The sequence below is a fragment of the Molothrus ater genome, chromosome 5 (assembly GCF_012460135.2).
Source record: "Molothrus ater isolate BHLD 08-10-18 breed brown headed cowbird chromosome 5, BPBGC_Mater_1.1, whole genome shotgun sequence".
Taxonomy (NCBI): domain Eukaryota; kingdom Metazoa; phylum Chordata; class Aves; order Passeriformes; family Icteridae; genus Molothrus; species Molothrus ater.
Genome location: NC_050482.2, coordinates 68,248,119 through 68,267,394, shown reverse-complemented (window position 1 = coordinate 68,267,394; position 19,276 = coordinate 68,248,119). Strand labels below are relative to the sequence as shown.

The 19,276-nt window shown below is 44.0% G+C and overlaps 2 protein-coding genes across 2 annotated transcripts in view; one reads left to right on the top strand and one right to left on the bottom strand.

Annotated features, from left to right (window-relative positions):
* Positions 1 to 6,396, bottom strand: part of BCL2L13 (BCL2 like 13) — a 39,310-nt gene extending 32,914 nt beyond the window's left edge. The window contains exons 1-2 of the mRNA XM_036400631.1: positions 6,240 to 6,396; positions 44 to 204 (exon numbers count right to left, since the gene is read on the bottom strand). Of these exons, the coding sequence (XP_036256524.1) occupies positions 44 to 167 (124 nt within the window). The 5' untranslated portion in view covers positions 168 to 204; positions 6,240 to 6,396. The remainder of the gene's footprint in view (positions 1 to 43; positions 205 to 6,239) is intronic.
* Positions 6,397 to 7,581: 1,185 nt separating this feature from the next.
* Positions 7,582 to 18,402, top strand: ATP6V1E1 (ATPase H+ transporting V1 subunit E1). Its single transcript, XM_036401347.2, has 9 exons — positions 7,582 to 7,741; positions 11,129 to 11,194; positions 12,061 to 12,170; positions 12,631 to 12,697; positions 14,443 to 14,532; positions 15,792 to 15,860; positions 16,216 to 16,310; positions 17,130 to 17,217; positions 17,788 to 18,402. Exons 1-9 carry the CDS (start codon positions 7,709 to 7,711, stop codon positions 17,848 to 17,850), a joined length of 681 nt encoding a protein of 226 aa, XP_036257240.1. The 5' UTR covers positions 7,582 to 7,708; the 3' UTR covers positions 17,851 to 18,402.
* Positions 18,403 to 19,276: the final 874 nt, after the last annotated feature.

Below are 19,276 nucleotides of genomic sequence, written 5' to 3'. Positions count from 1 at the left end.
AGCTGCACACGGAAATGGCTAGAGATGAATATGCAAATATTACCTTGAGTTGGAGGAGGAGGAGGATGCTCCTGTGGCTTCTCCTGTGCTAAAAGGCCCAGGTAGCTGAGCACTACGTATTTGGTTTCATAGTGAAATCCTACAGGCACGGCAGTAGCGGACGCCATCGGGGTGGCTGTGCTGCGCTCGGGGGAGCCAGGAGGGCTGTCAGGGAACAGGAAAGGGGTTGTTGGTTGGGTTATAAGGCTGCAACATGCAACAGGTCATGAACCCACGCGTAACAAGGAATTATGTAACAATCCTGAAGCAATATCCAGGTTTTTGCATTCTTATTTTAATAATAACCATGCGGAGTAAGCCCAGCTGTGCCTCAGTGCAGCTCCTGCCTGCTGCCAGCAGTGGCATTTCCCACTCCTGCCTGTCACAGTCATACTCCCAAGCAAAAGGAGCAGTCCCTCAGCACAGGTTTTTGTGAAATTGGTGTAGCTGCAGAGATTTATTTTTTGGGCTACCAATTGCCCCAAAACAGAATTATCAAAAATTGTTGACCTGCCACGGTCACGCTCCCATGCAAGCAAAACAAGCAGTCCCTCAACACAGGTTTTTGTCAAGTTGGTGTGGCTGCAGGGATTTATTTTTTGGGCTATCCATTGCCCCAAAACAGAATTATTTTTTTATTTATTTAACCCTTTTTTTTTTTTCATTATGATACTAAAGGTGCTTCTATTTTCTGATTTTTTTATCTTTTAAATAATCTGGACTATTGAGTCTATTGTATCATTCACATGAAAAAGTTGCATTTAGAATTAGAATTATCCTGAGTCTATAATTTCCTTGGGTTGTGGACTAATAAAAAACTGCACTTTTTGCCCCCACAGATGTGTATAGAAGGTTGACCTTCAATTCTACAAGCCTCTTAGTAATCCAAGTCACAAACTTGAAAAGGACAGAAGTTGTCAGAGACCAGGCAAGTGTCTGTTAGCTGAAATTGTGTTTTAATTTGTTCTATTTGCAGGATGGTTAAACTTAAGAGTGGCCATCCTCTAGTCTCTGAAGAGTCCAGCTCTTCATTTCATTGACTAAAATGCTCACCCATTGTTTGGTGGTTCCATTTAAACACACTGGTCAGAGGTGTACTGATGCTTTTCAATGACAGTACGTTTCACAGTTAATTTTTCCCAATATTTGTGGTATTTAATTCATTTTGATCAAGTTCTATATTAGATTTTGAGTTTACACCTCGAGCTGAAAGTGTAGGCCAAAAACAAGATGAAGCAAGCCTCAGTAGGGTGGAGGGGAATTGTCAACTGGCACAGGTCAGTTTTCCACAGCCCTTCTTAATTCCTTGCTGTTACAAGAACAAAACAGCTGGAGTACACCCCACAGAAAATAAATCCCACGCTTGGAAGTGTAAGTCAGGGCTCAGAGCCTATGGATTTTTATGGAAGTTAGAAATGGACCATTAGTCTCATGTTTTGACAGATTCTGAACATTTCCTTAACCACAACATTGGTGAAAAGACAAGTTCTGAAGAGTCTCCCTTTCCCAAAGCCTCCCATGAATATTTTCTCTGCTTTCACAGATTTGCTACTGTGATTCTCAAAAATTGAAACACAGAAAAAGTGACCAAAATTGCCTCGAATTAATTTTACTGTTCCAACATCAATGGAAAACATCTGGTCTACAGAGTAAACTCCACATTCATTGCAGGGATTGGAAGAACAGATGGTTGTTTGTCCTGGATTTCTCACCCAGACATTATTAAGTATAAACCAGAAATCCACACCTAACAGCAACACCTGGCCAAAAAACTCCTCCCTGTTTCACTCTAATTGTTTTGTTGCTTTTTTCAAATATCCAAATAAGATCTGCGGGAAAAACTAATGTAGAGAGAAATTAAAAGTAACATGGTGAAAGTAAAATCTCAAACAACAACATGGAAGTGGGGAAAAAACCATGCAAGAGATGAAAAGGATGTTTGAGATTAATCAACATGTTTTAGCTCTTTTTGTTTGGCCAAGTCTGGATAACTACCTCCAACATGCTGTCAACTTAAGGGATCAAATAAGGCTATCCAGGGGTTTCTGACAAACTCTTCAAGTTATGTTCTCCAGGACTTCAAAGAGTCATTCCCAAACAAGCAGTAGCCCATTCTTGGCCACCAGAATGGATGTGTAAATGAAAAGCACACAAGGAAGACTGTGCTACAGAACAGGCACTGAAAGAGCCAGATAATTTAGTAATGTGAGACACAGTTATATTTAGAAGATTTTTTTAATCAAGTTTAAAGTTTAAAGCAGTTAGAATGAGCAAAATGCTAAATACAAGGAAGAGAAATTGGACCCTCTCAAGAGAATTAGGGATTGCACTGGAAATGCCTTGGGATTAAAGAAAGAATCAGGTTCCAAAACCAAAAAACAATATGCAAATGAGGCAATAATAATAATAATAATAATAATAATAATAATAATAATAATAATAAACCAAGAAAGCAAAAGAAAAGCACTTGCCTGTCTAGCTGTTCAAGATGCCTGGGCTAACTTCTAATCCCTCCTCCCTGAGAAGGAATTCAGATTAACAGCAGTTGCACACTGGTTACTGAGGATAAACAGAACTAGAACTGTGCTGTGGCATGGTTGCTGTGGGAGTAGGTAGCTTGGCAAAGAAAAATTTACCACCAGACTCAAAGCTGTAAAAGGAAAAGAATTGGTGTAAAATTGGCTGGCTATTCTCTTTAGAAACTCTAGTTTCTGAAACTCATTCAGTACTGAAAACAGAAAAGGGCTCTCTGATGAAGACCATACTATGGCAGGCCTGCCTCTTGCTCCTTGTATTTAAAAACGCCTGAAAGGCTTTACCAGAAAGGTTGAGTTGTGTCTTTGCTGCAGCTTGAACCAAAGTAGCAAATTAGATACAAAGGAAACAATAAACTTGGAGTCAACACTTCATCTATGCTGCCTCTTCCATCCCAAAGTGATCCACAGGCAGCACATCCTGCTTCAGACACCTAAGAAACCACAGCACAGAAGAACCACAGCTTTTGCTGTAACAACAGTTACCCTTGAGCCTCTTCCAAAATTGAGACTTTTATACAGCAGGAAGATCTGAAAAAGAAAAAAAAAAACAAAAAAACCTGCTCTGAAGACTTTAGGATCCTTTAACAATAGATCTGCTCTTCAGACCACGTGCAGTCACCACACCATCACATGTTGACATCACCAGGTGGGAAAGGTGCCATTCCCCAAAAAGCAAAAGCTCCCCAGCCTGTTTCAGTTCTGGTTTGTTCAGTAGAGATCCACAGCCCTGAAATCAAAACGCTTCTCACAATGCCTACACAGTGAATGGGAGCCCTTCCAGACAACCTGAACTGATCTCTCCTGAAAAAAATCAGCCTGACAGATGGTCCAGAGACATCCAGAAACTGTGCTGTGGACCAAAGAACAAGTCTGGATATATAATAGAGATTATTCTTCAAAATATAATTCCAAAACAATGCAAAAAATTAAATAAAAAATAGTTGATGAAAACAAGCATGATATCCAAAACAGCACAGTGCAACAGGGAGGCCTAATTCACAAAAATTACAGCTCAGCACTTCTGAAGGGAGGAGGGGAAAAAAAAAACAGAGAGAGAGGGAGAATGAGACCACTGCTTATTTAAATAGTGGGTAAAGTTCCCCTGGGGAAAGAATGATTAAAAAAATTACCTTGGTGGATATATTTTGAGAGGCAGTTTATAATGAAATGAGAAAGGTGACTCAAGAACTTGAATGGAAGAAATCTTCAAATTCACATACAAGAATGTCATGAGTGGAAGTGCACTTCAGAATCACTGATTTTCCTCTGAGAGAAGCCCACAGCACAGAAACTGAATGACTCCTTTAGGATTAAGAATGACTGGTTTTGTTTACAAAGACAAACACAAAAATATTGACTCAGATCCTGTAAATATCTCAGAAAAGGCCATTTTTCAGGAATGAGGGGGATTGAAAAAGGACACACAGCTTCAGAGACCAGATCAGAGGAAAGAGAGCTCTCCACTAAAGGAGCAAAATGGAAGAGAGTGCAGAAAGTGTTTAAAATGAAAAGCTTGTACAGGAGGTGCAATGGAGCAGAGGAAATAAGGAGTTACACAGACTCCCTAGGTCTCAAAGCCAGGGCAAGAGGGCTGCTTCTGATTTAACAAGATCTCTGCAGGAATACGTCCTTACAAAACTACAGAGATCAACATTATTACCAATTACTCCCTACAACAAAAATCACCTTTCCCAGTTCCTGCACCCTTGGGGGACAGAAGGCTATACCTGTTGAAGCTGACTTAGCTTGTCCCTCCTCCGGCCCTGCTGTCACTTGTTTCATGTGGGCTGAGCTGCTCAAGCGACCTGAGAGCAGGAGTTGCAGCAGGACTGACATTTCCCCATCTGTCACGTCCTAATCCACAGCAGAGTTATAAATTGGATAATGGGCAGCACAAGCCTACCAATGAATACAGCGAATATAATCCCCAGCCATGAGGCCAGCCCGTGTTTCAGCCCCTGTCTGTAAAACCCCACTGGGCATCAAGATGTGTTTGCTTGCATCATTCAAACCCCAAAATGCAACATCACTGCTCGACTGCCCAGAGCAGTTCAGCTGGTTTTTACAAACAATGGCACCTATGGATTTCAGAAACAGCAGCACCACGGCCCTCAGCTTCCACTCCAAAATGGAACCGCTCCAGAGCTGGATGCATTCCCCACCTGGAGCCTCACTCACCAGCCATAAAGCCAGTCACCCTGTGAGCTGCTGTGGCAGAACTCCTCCTGCTGCTGCTGAATTATTGCAATGCACCCACAGCCCCAGCCAGCGAGTGCTCAGCCAGGCAAGGGCAGGCACAGAGGCAGCAGGACGGCAGCACTGCAGCTCAAATCATCTTTAGGGCCTCCTGACCTCGATATGCTCACGGTTTGGGTCGTCTTCCTGCCATCAATCTCTGCAACAGGCAGCCACGCTCAGCTCAGCTGCACCTACAGCCTCGGTGCCCTTTACCAAACGCGCCCAATTTCAAGGAGCTGCAGGTCTACAGAGCCACACCCCGTATCAACAAGATGGAAAATATTCAGGCACTCTGCAGCCTTACCAGATGTGGGGATTTTGGGTGAGACTTGCATGTGTGGGCTAGTTAAACCTTGCAGCAGTTTGTCTCTGAAGAGACTTCCCATAACAGGCAGGACTATCCAAAGCATCCAGTTGTGATCAGCTTGGGAGATAAATTCTCCGGAGTACTTTTCCAACTGTGTCTGAGGCTATGACTAAGAGATTGTTTATAATAAACTGAGAAATGCTCAGTTCAAACACGTCAGTTCCTACTGGAAATGAATCAATACTGCAGCCAATACTGATCCTCTGGTGGCACTTAATGGATAGAAATACTGGAAAACATAATTGTTCTTTATCTGGACAGTGGCTGTAGCTGACCTTTGACAGAAATGCAATTAGGTGGGCATTCTAGGCAAACGGGGTGATTTCTCTTCTAGGAAGAAAAACAAAAGCTGCACGCGTTACCCACCACGAAGGTCCTCAATCCTTTGCAGCTTCAAACCATCTCATCACAGCATTAAATTATGACAAGCACAGCTTTTATTAACGAGCTCCCATTCACTTTCTGTCTTAAGGTGCCTGTTTGGGTTTGAGGAGCCGAAAAAAGCCGTTCCAAGTTTCAGCGGCGCCGGAGCCGCCGGCGGGAGCGCAGCGTGAGCCCCTCAGTTACTACGGCGATGAATGAGATATTTATTTATACCCGGGCGGGCACGGCGGCGGGATGAGTCACCGGCGGCGCCGTGCGGGACTCGCAGCATGCGCGCGGCCGCGGCCCCTGCAGCGGGGGAGCCGCCGACGGGAGCCTGGCACGGCCCCTTCGCCACCGCTACCCGCCGGGTCCGGGGGTGCCCCGAGGGAGTCCCGGGGGTGCCCCGGGTCCTTCGGCCACGGCGGGGCCGGCAGCGGCACCGGCCGCCAGGGGGCGCGCCTGCCCCCGCCGAGACGCGCGCTCCCGGCTCGCCGCGCCCCCCCCTCCCACCACTCACGGACGGGGGTGCGCGCGCGGGAGGGGGCGGGAGCGCGCGGGGCCGCCGGTCCCCGCTCCCCCACCACCCTTGAATTAATGAGTAAACGTAGACAGACAGGGAAAGAAAGAAATAAACAAACCAAACAAAAATAAATCAACAACCAGCCCGCCCGCTCCCACGCCCGTTTCCTCACCTGCGGGCGCCGCGGGGAGGAACTGGAGGTGGAGGAGCGGCCGCAGCTCCCGGGTCGCTCCCGCCGGGGGCGGTGAGGAGGGGAGGGGGGGAGGCGGGAGCGCGCCCGGTGCGCGGGCTCTGCCCTAATTTGCCGCCGCCGCCGCCGCCATGATGGAGGGGGCGGGGGCAGGAGCGCGCGGGGCGCGGCGCGGCGCGTGCCGCGCGTCACGGCTCGCGCCAGGGAGGGGGCGGGGCCAGGCGGGGACTCCGCCCGCGTGACGGGGCGGGAGCGTCTCGCGGCGGTCGCGGAGCCTCCGGCACCGGGAATAAATGTGGGGAGGGGGGGGTTTGTGCCAACCTGTCCCGTTTCCTCGTGGATTCGGAGGAAAAGGAGCCCTTGGCAGTGCAGTTCCTGCCGCCCTGACCTCCAGGTCATGTGGCTACAGGTGTGGGTTCGGTGGGTCAGAGTCCCAAACCGAACGCCCCCGGCAAGGCAGAGGGCACACGGAAAAGAAACAGAGCCTGGATATAATTCCAACTGTATTTGTTATTTTATTTAGCAATATTTATTTTATAATAATAGACATCGTTATCATTTGCTATAATATGTTATTTTTTCTTTATCAAAACCTGGTTTCAATATTATTTAGATGGTGCCTGAAGTAATAGTAAAGCGTTCTCCAGACCCGAAGTACAAGCTGATTGTTGGCATTATAAAGGCAATATGAAAAGACAGCAAAGTTGCACACAGAGTTTTATAAGAAGCTTTTCCACAGAGGAAAAAAAAAGCGCAGAAAAAAGTAAGGAAATTGAAATAAATCAGAAAGAAGCATGGATGTGACGAATACCACATTTGACAGTGATTTGTCGAGGAATGGTTTTGTCTTTTCCGCCAAATGTTCCTGCAGAGTGGAAGTGGAAGCCTCTTGGTAATTAGAACAAACCAATACTATTACAGATGATGAAGCTTGTTTGAATTTGAAGTTTTTTTGAGTTATGCCATAATTCGTGAAATATGAAGTTTATTTGAATTTTGCCATAAAGAAAAGAATGGCCGCAGTGCCAGCCTGCTGCCAGGCCCTCCTTGCCCTCCCCTTGCCCGGCTGTTTCCTGCGTCCTTCTGCTTCTCCCTGCTGCCAACATAAAGCGGCTTTGGGGGCTGGCAGGCGAGCTCGTCCCGCGTTTCAGCGCTGTCTGCTGCAGCTTTAACTCCCGGTAAATGACACCGGGACAGTGACAGCGACAGCGACGCGACCACCATATATGGCGGTGTTACGTCATTGGTTCCTCGAGTTCCTATTGGTCCGGATGCGCGGTGGGCGGGGCGTATGGCGCCCCCGCCCCGGCCGTGACCCGAACCGGATCTGACTCCGCTCGCGGCCACCGACGGCACCGGCCGCGTCTGCAGGGCCTGCGGCTGCCACCGCCACTGCCACCGTCACTGTCATTGTCACTGTCACCGCCCCTGTCACCGTCCTTGTCACCACCATGGCGCTCAGCGATGCGGACGTGCAGAAGCAGGTAGGGCCGCGCGGCCCGGCCCGAGCGGAGCCCCTGAGGGGCCGCGGCGAGCGGGGCTGGCGGCGCCGGGCCCTCAGCGCAGCGCTTGGCCCGGGCCTGCTGCCCTACCGGGCCTGCTGCTCTGGGAACGGAAGATCGGTGGAGGGGAAGGATCCTGGCTTGGATAGAGGAGTCTGCCGACAAGGCGATTTTTCCCCTGCCGGGGTGGATGGGCCCCACGGGAACTTCCATGAGGCGTTTTGGTGCCGTGATAGGCCAGGTTGTGACGAGAGGGTTCCCGAGCAGGCTGTGTGCTGTCTGCAGGGGTTAATTGCACCTCAGGACGGGTAAATGCAGAGCCTCAGATGAGCACTGTGTATTACAGGCTGCTGGGGTGGATGCTTAGAGATGAGGGCCAGTCTCTTCTTCGTGCAGAAGGGAGAACCAGAGAAAGCAGTCTTAAACTGAGACAGGGGAGATTCACATCAGATATTGAAAAAAATACTTCGCTGTCAGGGTCGTCAGGCATTGGAATGAGTTGCTCAGGGAGGTGATGGAATCAGCATCCTTGGAGGTGTCTGGATCTGAAGTGGTTTAGTGTATTAAAGGTTATGGTTGATGGTTGGACTGGGTAATCCCAGAGGTCTGTTCCAACCATAATGATTCTATGGTTCCCTAAGGATTTCCCATCTCTTTTCGGCTTGTAGCTGTGTAACCTGCAGTTAGCTGTACCTTCGCATGTGGGTGGGCTGCTCAGCATTCCTGAATGCCCTTTTCAGCTCTACATCCTAAGCAGAGTAGGGGCTGGCTTGCAATGGAAACTTTCAGCCCTGAAGTCTGGCTGTGCACACCCCTCCAGAGGCAGGACACCCTCTCCCTGTTGACAGTAAACACTGTCCTCAGCTAAAAAAACTGCTTTCAGCTGGGTTGGGGTTGGTGTGTGGTGTCAAAGGCCCTGGAGATCCAGTCAGCGCTGGTCTGGGGAGTTTCTGCAGGTGATGAGCAGACCAGGCGAGTTCCCTTCGTCCTCTGCATCACAAGTACTCGTGTCTCACTTTCTCATTCAGTAAACATAGTCTCTTGGCAAGGAAGCATCACAATGAAAGTAAAATTGGTAGGTTGCCTTTCTCCAGAAGGAGAATTGTAACATTACATTGTATTCCTTTTATCTGCAAAGCTCGTGTGTTTTGGTTTTTTTTTTCCCTGCCTCTTTTATGATAATAAAAATAAAGCTGACATTAGGGTGGTCTTGCTCAGCCACAATGGACCCTGAACTTCAAAGGTCAGTTCAGGCTCTGGTGATGTGTCAAACATGTAATACTGATGGCATTCCACATCTGCACATTCCTGTCAGTGTTTTACACTCCTGAGTCCAGGATGATCCTGTTAACTGGACAGTGCTGATGGCTGGCAATCCTGCATGTGGATCAGTCTGGTATGAACTTACCAGCAGGTCCTCCTTGCCACCACACTTCTAATGATTGTCACTCTGAAACTCATCTCTGATTGAGACTTTTTCCACTGTCAGACTTGCTTTGTTGTTCTGTCAAAGGTATTTAATACATTGCTCCATCTGGTCACTTCTGAAGCCCATCTAACATCTACAACTTCCCTTGGAAAGGGTGATCACACTGCTCCTGTCAGGAAAACCCCTTCTTCCTTTCTATAGGAAATACTGCCTTAAAATAAGTCTCTCATTTCAAAATACTTTTTTGTCACTGTTATTAAAACTAATCCTATTTTTTGATGTGAAAATCTCACTTTGGATCTCTCTTCATTTCTAGAAAAAGCAAAAGGGGATTTGAGTACAGCAGCTTTTGAAGGAAGTAACACTGTACAGTCTTATCAGTCTAGGAGAAGTGCATTCCATATTAGCTTGCTTCCATCTCATTCCTTTTCTTTACACACCTCTGATGTTTCCTGAACACCCAGAACTGTTAAAAGTGCTTTTCCAAAATTCAGAAACCCAACTACCCTGGAGGAAGTGACTCAGTCACATAAAGGCTGCTGCTGCTAAGTTCTCAAGTCTTCTTCAACAATAGGCTATTCAGCAAAATTATATCCTTATTTCAAATGCCTCTCTTGTCCTTTCTGAAATGCAGGGTAGGTGGACAAGCACTTGAGAGTCTTTGCAGACACAAATTAAAAGAAAACCTGCTGATTTGATTTTGAGGATGTAGATGTTACTGTTCACTTCTTCCACTGTGCTAACATGTGTTTAAAATCTTCCACTTGTTTCTTCACTTCTGTTTTTTCATCTCTATGGGCTTAGTGCTGCACATTGGCTCACTTTTCACCTTGGCACCTTTCTAATCTCTTTAAAACATTTTAACTATAAATATTCTATAAATAGAGGCTTTTGTGTGAGTTTATTCAGACTGAATTTTCTGCAAAATATGTCTCCTTGCTAAGTGCAAGCAGTAGTTTTTAGGGTCTGCTCCATCTGGCCATGGAAGTGTCTGTGCCTCATCCCAGTTGCAGTTTAGTTGGGAATGAGTCCTTCCAGTCTGCCCCAAATGGGAACCTGAACTGAGGTCTGCTCACAGAGAGGCATGTGATGGATGAACAGAACTGGGTCTGATTGCTTTCCTGCTCTCTCAGCTGCTGGACCTGGGCTTTGTAGTGCTTTGAGGTGGCTTCAGAAATGTTTTTCAAGTAGAACTTCTTGGTTCCTGTGGGGCTCTGAAGCAGCATGTGACATTCTTGGTGTGGTCTGGGTCACAGAGCATTGCTGCTGCTGTCTCCTTCCCCAGCCCCTCCAAAGTGACCTTATAGGTTTTTACAGAATTTATTACAGTTTCCCAAAAGAAGTGTCTCTGGTGTTCCAAGGAGCTTGTGGCTGTACAGATCTGACCAGAGTGGTCAGTGGCACTTTGCTTTGCTTCACTGTGCACCTCTTGAAGGCCCAGGTTCATTGAGATGCCATCTATGTAATCTTTATGTTTCACGGAAATGTCGTAACAAACAGACTCATTTTGCTGTCTGAGGATTTTTGAAGTCTGGGAGGTTTATTTAATAATCCCAAGGGTGAAAAAGTTGGGCTCATTAATAAAGAACAAAAATACCTTTGCATTTATACCCAAAAATAGATTCGCGTTTATACAAATTTACTTTGGGGTTGGTTGGTTTGTTTTGGGCTTTTTTGTGGTTGCATACCTGAAGTACATTCTTCTAATGGCAGCTAGTGAAACAGCATTATGTAGAATTATTGGGGAAAATGGTTTTCTTGTAATATATGTCAAGATTAACTGGCTCTTGTGTACGCTTAATGACATTTCCTTGCAAAACTCTTGTATGAAATAGTAAATGGATATGGAGGATGTACAGATGAGTAGATATATACACCTACTTCCTCTGGTCAATGTCCTTTCCTACAGAAAACATTTTCTTTCCTCTCTCATGTTACAGATCAAGCACATGATGGCTTTCATCGAGCAGGAAGCCAATGAAAAGGCTGAAGAAATAGATGCAAAGGTAAAAATGGAAGTTCACTGTCAGTAAGTGCAAAAGGAAAACTGCCTCCCACATCCTGCTCTGAAAGTCTCAGAGAGAACCTTTGTAAGCTACAGCTGGTTTTTGTTTAGTTAGTACATAGCAAAAATGTACCAAACAAAGATAGCATTTCTTAGCTTTTGACAAATGAAAATGACTCAGAGCTGGTTTTGGTCAATGTTTTGGTGGTTCTTGAATATAAATATATTCATATCAAAGTTCAACCCTTTTTTTGAGCAATCAGGAGAGCTGAGAGGTAACGTGACTCAACTGGATTGAGTAGAACACCTTCCCCCACTAAATTAGTATTTAAGGCAGGAGTTGAATTACTTGCTGAATGCTTCACTTAGCTTAAGCCACAAGAGACTGGGTTTAATATTAACCTGGTGTTAGAGTATAGATGTTTACTGAAGAAGGATTAATGGTGCTTTTCAGCCCCAGCAATCTGCACTAGTGAAATGCCTTGCTGGTATTGGACTCAGCATACATGTTGCTGATAATATTTAATCTCCCTTAAACATTTAGGTTTACACAAATATTTAATCAGTACTAAAGCATGTATTCCTGAAGATCTGCAGACAGAATTAGGAAGCTGAGATTGGATTTTCAGATATAAGTAGGACAATTATCCATGTTTTTTACATTCTGTCTTGTGAGGCTTTACAAAAATAAATTAAAAGCTGTGCTGTCAACCCTCCTTGTGTAAGAATTACTTAAAGAGATGAAGGGTTGGAACCATAGATTGTATCATCCTATCCTGTCTGTGAATGTGCTCTGTTACATTTTGGTTCTGTTTTTTTCAGCCCAAGGAATCAATTTCCACTTCAGTTGTTTAATTTTTACTGTAGGCAGAAGAAGAATTCAACATTGAGAAGGGTCGCCTTGTTCAGACACAGAGGCTGAAAATCATGGAGTATTATGAAAAGAAGGAGAAGCAAATTGAACAGCAAAAGAAAATGTAAGTTGCTTGGGCTAGACAGCTGACCTCAGAGCCTGAGTTTGAATTTTGTTATTCATTTTATACAAAATTCTCTGGCCCTGTAAACACTCCTCTGTGTTTAAACATATTTAGTTATAATTATGAGTTTGGTTTTTTTGGGGGAGAAATGATCAGAGCTGAGCTACAATAGTATAACAGTGTGATGAAAGAATCCTTCCCATTTCTTTATGTAATTAACATCTAGAACTTTACCCTGGTCTGTTACCCTGGGACAAATGATCATGTTGGGTTTAGTTTGGCTGGGTCACCAAGAAAGGGCTTCTGCAGTTTAATATTTTGTGCAAGTCCAGAAACAGATTCAGACAGGTGAATGGACCTTGGCTTTAAGTGTTGTAGAATTGTTACCTTTAAATGCAAGTGTTACAGTTCTTCTGTCAAAGGCTGATGGATTGATTCAACTTTATCATGCAACTTGCAGTCAGATGTCCAACTTGATGAATCAAGCAAGGCTGAAGGTCCTCAAGGCAAGGGATGACCTTATTGCAGTGAGTATCTCTGAAGTAGACACACAGTCTCTATCTCTGCCATAAGTTAGGAAATGGAACTGTTCTCTACAGAAAATAGGATTTTTGATAGAGTGATGTTTGCTTCCCTTGAGGGTTTAGTCCAGCTTTGCTATCTTCGTATTTTCACAGTTTCCATTACCTGCTGTTTTAGGGAAGTACATTGGTCTGCCAGGAGCGTTGCAGGCAGTGTTGTATCTGTCATTTGCACAGTAGCTTGTTTCCTTAAAGAGCAGCAACTCTCTCTTACACAGTTGGTAGAACTTTGAAATTCTGTTTGCCTGAAGCAGTGTTTATATAAAAAACCCAGCATGGCATAATCAAGGAGGCTTAAAACACCACTCAGTGGGAGTTTTTGTGTCCTTCAATGGCCCATAGGCCATGAAAAGTTTTGCTTCTTGTTCTGGTGACCATTGTGTGTGTTGACACAGAGAGTGAGTAATCATTCATCAGAACAGGCTGCATTCAGGCTTGTTTGGGTTTCCTGTGTGTATCTCTCACCACGGGCAGTGTGTGCCCATTCTGCTCACTGAGCACCTTTGCTGTGCTCTCCCACCTCAGAGATAGTTTGGGTGTTCCATATTCTGCTAGATGGGGCTGTTGAGCTGTTGGAAAAGCTTGAGAGGCCCGTGGAAGTCAAAAATAAAAGATGGGATAAATGTTTAGGTTGATGCTACCATGAAAAAGAAGAGTTAGCAGAAGAAAATCACTAGTTTATTGATTCTTTAAAATGAGTTTCAAACTTTAGATTGTATTCCCAGAGAGGAGGAAGGTGGATTGCTCAAGGGCTAACTCTGTTGTGTTAGTCTCTGCTGGTAATCTCTTCCTCATTCATTTGTTGACTCAGCCTCATGCTTCTGAGTAATTCTAAACAGTCTTCCTCATTTTAAGACATTTAAAGTCACATGCTGCTCACTCTTTCTTTCCATATCAGATCTTTGGCTTCTTTCATGAGAGACGAGCAGTTCCAGAAATGCAGTTTCTCTAGGGAGGACAGAATAACTAGGTTTGACCATGACAGTAAACTGTGATACTTTTATATCTTCATACTGATTGTGTTACTGTGCACTCTTTTTCTAAACACCATGAGGTAGGACAGGAGAGAGTTTCTCTGTCTGAAGTATTCCTGATGGTTCAGTTTTAGGAGCTTTGAGTTGACTCTTTAAAAATTTCTTTAAAGTTCAATCCCATCCAATACTAATTTGCTGAGTAAAGATAATCGAGAGAGCTACTTCAAATTAAAAATAAGCTCTCTCTTTAAAATTTTTATTTGCATTTACTTACAATTAAAGAATACCTAACCTGAATATTATTTGATGGAAAAATAGATTGGATTTCTTTGCTCAACCATAAAGCTGAAAAAAAATTATTTGGACAACTGCATTATTTTACATGAAGCAATTATTTACTACATATTTAATTTATCTAAGTTAACATTTTAAGTACCATTCTTTTGAATGGAACTCCTGAGCTCTCCCTTTTTCACACAAAAGGAATTATTGTCAGGTTAGAATGAGGTCAGCCCAGGGCAGGAGGAAGGGAAGTGTTGGGCAGGGATGGTGTGCCATGCACAGAGATGGAGGTCTAGCTTGGATGAACACCAGCTGGAGTGTACATTTACGTGTTGGCAGGGTGTGAGAGCTATAATAGAAGTACAGAAAGTTGGTAGGCATGAAACCAAATGCCAAACAGATGGGCTCTGCTGATCTGATTTCTTCTGAATGTAGGATTTGCTGAATGAGGCCAAGCAGAGACTTGCCAAGGTGGTGAAGGATACTGCCAGGTACCAGACACTGCTGGATGGACTAGTTCTACAGGTAAATATTTAAATTGTAAAAAATGGATCATTGTCCCCTAGCCCCCTCGGTTTCTTTTGTAAGAAATGGCCCTCTGAAAGTTACAGTTGCATTGGAGTCTGCATCAAATGCTGATCTGGGTGATCCTTGTGTTTTAAACATCATTTCATTATCTTTGAGTCTTGGGTCCTGAGCAGACAAGGTTGTGGCTTACTTTGAGCTGTAGAACCTGGGATACCAGCAGCAGGTCCATTGTAAGAATAATTGCAGATGTGCACACACTCATTTTAGGGTGCACACATTAAGCTCTGTAGTGATGATTTGGATCAAGTGCTCCTTTGTCAGAGGCTACTCCTCCAAGCCCTCAAGTCAGTCAATACCTGTTGAAAACCTTTTCAGCATTTGAGACTTCATAAGCCTTGACAAATTTACTGTAGTATGGAATGAGCCTGTGACAGAAGCAGGCCCAGAAAGCAGAAACCAGAGATTTGCTTGCCTAGAAGAACATCCTCAAAGCCCAGAAATGAAGAGCTGAAAGTCCAGAAAGCATTGGCCAGGTCGGTGCTGTGAGCTCTGGTGCCTCCTTCTGGCACAGACTGGTCCTGTTGCTGTGAGCTCCCAGGAGCCATCACGAGCTCTCCTGTCACACTTGGCAGAGTTTTCTCAGCTTGTGCCTCCAAGTGCTGTTGTTTCTTTCTCACACTCAGGTCTGGTGTTGCTCTACATCAAAAAAAACCCTTTCTTCTTCTTTCAAATTGGCCACAATTCTCTTGGCTCATTATGTTAGATCCAGTGAGGGATCTGTGCTCACAGCTGGACCAGATGATCATTGTAGGTCCCTTCAAACTGGAACTAAACTCACTTTATTCTGTTCTAGCCTGAGGTATAACCACAGGAACTGCGAGGCAGGAGTTATTAGAACAGGCTTCTGAGACTGCTGCATGTCTTCCAGGCCTTGGTGGCATGCTCTGTCTACTTAGACAGCAGTGATCCTTATGTGTAACTGGGCACCACAGTCCTGAGATTCCATGTGTTTAGTTGCACTTGAGTTCCAAAAACATCATCCATATTTGGGCTCTTCCCCAAATATTGGTGCTGTCCTCTCAGAATGGCTGCATGAGGTAAACTCGTGAGCAAAGATCTGAATAAATGAGGCTGATATTGTTGGGGCTTGGGTTTCAAATTGATCAGCTTCTTTCCTTTCTTGGGGTTAAACAATTGTGACAAAGAAAACATTGACTTCCTGCAACTGAAATGGTTATAATGGTTATTCCTTGCAGGGATTCTACCAGCTGCTTGAGCCCAGATTAGTTGTTCGGTGCAGGAAGCAGGATCTCCCCATGGTTAAGGTGAGACACCTGGAATATTTTGACAGTGCCCTGCTGGATTTGCTGCTCGGGTCCCCCTCTCTGTTTGATATGGAAACAGGCTTTGCTTGTTGCACTTCTGTTGCAGCTACAATGTGCTTCCAAAGTTGGGGGTCGTTTCCCTGCTTGGATATTACCTTGGAAACTTTAGACATGGCTACAGTATTAAGAATAATAACTGGGTTTGGCTGAAGAGCCAAACTGAAATGCATTTGTTTAATTAAAAAAAAAAAGGCCTCAATCCCTTCATTTTATTAGTACAAGTGATTGAATGATCAAACCCAGGTGCTGCAGTAGCATTTGTCAGTGCTAACTGTAGGTTTATCTTGTGTCCTAGACTGCTGTACAGAAGAGCATTCCCATCTACAAAAACGCCATAAAAAGGGATGTGGATGTTCATATTGACCAAGACAGCTTCCTGCCAGAAGATATGTAAGGAAAATGGGATTGTTTTGTACAGGACACTAACTTAATGCAACTTTTCAAGCCACAGCTCACATAAGTGTCAGAAAATTAAGTGTGGAATATCCTCAAAGTGGCTGCTGCTGTTCTTGTGGAACTGGCATTTATTTGAGTTTATCGGACACACCCTCTGCAGTTTTCTGCAGAGAAGCACTGTCTCCACCAAAAAATATGAGGAAAAGTTTTGTGCAATCTCCAGCCAGATTCACAGTACTGGAGCAGGGGATAACTGTGCATAGGAACTGAGCCAGTGGTCTTTTAAGGAGAGAGAAGATGAAGCAAACTGAGTCTTGAAGTGCTGCAGGATAATCACTTGATAGGGTTTATGTCTGTTCTGTCTGCAAGGCTCTGTTTCCATATGGTATCATAGAGGTACCATAGACAAAGGTGTATATTCTGTCATCTTTATCTATGGGCCAACAAACAGCACTTCTAGCTCTTTTCCTCACTTCCCAAAATGTGACAGCTGTCTTAATAACACAGAGTCAGAAGCTGTTTTGAAGGGACAAATTGCAAAGCTCCATTTCCATTTAAAACATGCTAATGAGGTCCTTGCACATAGATGTGGTCCCTGATAACTCCAAAGATGCTTTGTGCTGCTGCTTCACTGGATCTCTTTGTGCTGATTCCTGTTAAGACATGATCAAAAAGATTGTTTTTTAAAAAAAGAGAAATGTTAGCCATGTATCTGACTTGTCTATAAATGCTGATTTGGGATATGTTTGCTACATTCTGACCCTGGCCTGTGGATTTCACTGAATAATTTCTTTTTTTGTTGTCCATCTTTAGTGCTGGAGGTGTTGAAATCTACAACAGTGATGGTAAAATTAAAGTTTCTAATACCCTGGAAAGTCGGCTGGACCTTGTAGCCCAGCAGGTGAGTTTCTCCAACAACCTGGGTAAACAAAATACAATTAACTAGTTCTTATAATGAAATCCTTGTGTTTCCAAAGTGTCACAATAGTGCATGGCATCAGATTTCATTGGGAATGACAAGTAGGAAGTTATTTTTGAATGGAAAGAAGCAAATTACAGCAAAAACATGGCTTTCCCCAGAATGATTCCTTTTGAATTAAGCTTAAGCATAAAATTCTATAGATTTTGATACTGCAGGCCTTGGTTATGACTGCACTGCAATCAAGATGCTGAAATGCTGAGGCTAACTTGAATTACTGAAGCTAGCTTGAGTACAAACTTTGGCTGAGACCTATTACACCCAAGTGCAAAAAACCCTAGATCTGGCATCTCTTTCATGTGCTGCAGTACAGGCAGTGCTTTCAGTCTATGGAGTAGCAGGCAATGTGTGATCAGGGAAAGACTTCAGCAAGCTCAGATGAACTGACTTGTTAATTTTGAAGCCAACCTAAGTATCCCAGAGTGCCTGCAGGAAGAACCTGCAGCAGTTTTATTGCCCATTTCACATAACTGATGTGTTCTTTCTCTTCAGATGATGCCAGAAATCAGAGTGGCTCTCTTTGGTGCTAATGCCAACAGGAAGTTTTTGGACTAAACCTCTATGAGAGAAGGTGGGATCTGTTCCACTGCCATACTGAAGGGGATGCAAAAGCATCTGCTAATTTAAAATCTTGAAATTTAACATTACTGTGTCATCCAGTATCTGTTCTTCAATCGAATAATTTTGCATACCTGCTGTGCTTAGCCTCTCTACTTGTGGTTAGAATGCATTGCTCAAAGGATGTGAAGACATACATATTCATCCAGAAGTGGCACTAGGGAATGGAGGCACTTGGGCTCTTGGCTTTCCTTACACTGTTGTGACTCTCTAAAGACAAGTGGTGCATTTAGGGTCACTCTCTTTGCTTTGGCCATGTCTCTCTCAAGTTATCTGATCTGTGAAGTAAATTACTCTGCTGCTGATGTCAAATCCCCTTTCAGTTATGGTCTTCAGTGTTCTAGAGGGCATGTATTCCTTCCCAAGGTTAGTAGTTCAATTCATGTTACTTGGTGAGGCATTTCCTGTTCTGTATATGTGATTAAAAAAAAAAAAAGCCTGAGCCTGTAAAACTCTATTTATTAAAATAAAAATGCGTGTGTGTATGGAGTTCCTTGTCACTTCTCTCTGGGGCATTGCCAGCAACCTTTGAAAAGTGGGATTGTTTGTGCAAGGACTTCCTACCTGAGCTCTTCTGTGAAGCTGGAATTCAAGAGCAAGGAGCAGTGTCAAGCTATTTGCAGGAATAATGTTGGATTGCAGGCAAGGCTTTTGAGTAGGACTCCAGGATTCTAGAGCATCATTCTCCCTGAAAAATGGGTCAGTAGTTCTGCTCCCTCTATCTTCTGTCAAAGGAGAAAACTACAATAACACAACTGTGCTGCTTAGATAAAACAAACACAATCCATTTCCCATCACAAGGCTGTTGCTTCTGTGCAGGAGATCCAAACTGTACCCTGACTCTTCCTAATCTCAATTCTGAGATTTCTTCCATGGAAAATAGCAGCTGATTAATTGCAACTTAAATATGTTTTGAAATCATCTCCTCTAAGGATTGCAGTGAACCAGGAACTGTACGAATTCTACATTGTGCCATGAAGGGCATTTGCTAAGCTGCAGCAACACTGGTTTTATGCTGTGTTTTTAACCTGAGGCTCTAATGTGTGTGCCTTCATGTAAGGTAAACTCTAAATGCTAGATAAGCCTTTTATTGTCTCATTCCTCTCAAATGGAGATTGACTGCTAAGGAAATCCTGATTCCAAGCTTATTTAATCTGTTTCTGGAAGAAATGCTTTAAATTTGCTCTTAGGAAATAAGATTATTTAGCAAGGTTGGGTTTTTTGGTTTTACTGCTCTTTGCTGCTGCATTTAGGCTCCAGCTCCTGTTTTCCACATAGATGGTTATGGCATTTATTTCTTCATTTGCTTTTCAGCACATTTCTGTGCTGGGCAATAAGTGTGTCTGGATTGAAGTCCCCCTCT

Bases quoted from the DNA above. Each gene is read 5' to 3' on its own strand.
- ATP6V1E1 (XM_036401347.2), top strand. From the start codon at position 7,709: ATGGCGCTCAGCGATGCGGACGTGCAGAAGCAG. The intron at 11,195-12,060 runs GTAAAAATGGAA...TTTTTACTGTAG, and splicing joins CTGAAGAAATAGATGCAAAG to GCAGAAGAAGAATTCAACAT. The intron at 15,861-16,215 runs GTGAGACACCTG...CTTGTGTCCTAG, and splicing joins AGGATCTCCCCATGGTTAAG to ACTGCTGTACAGAAGAGCAT.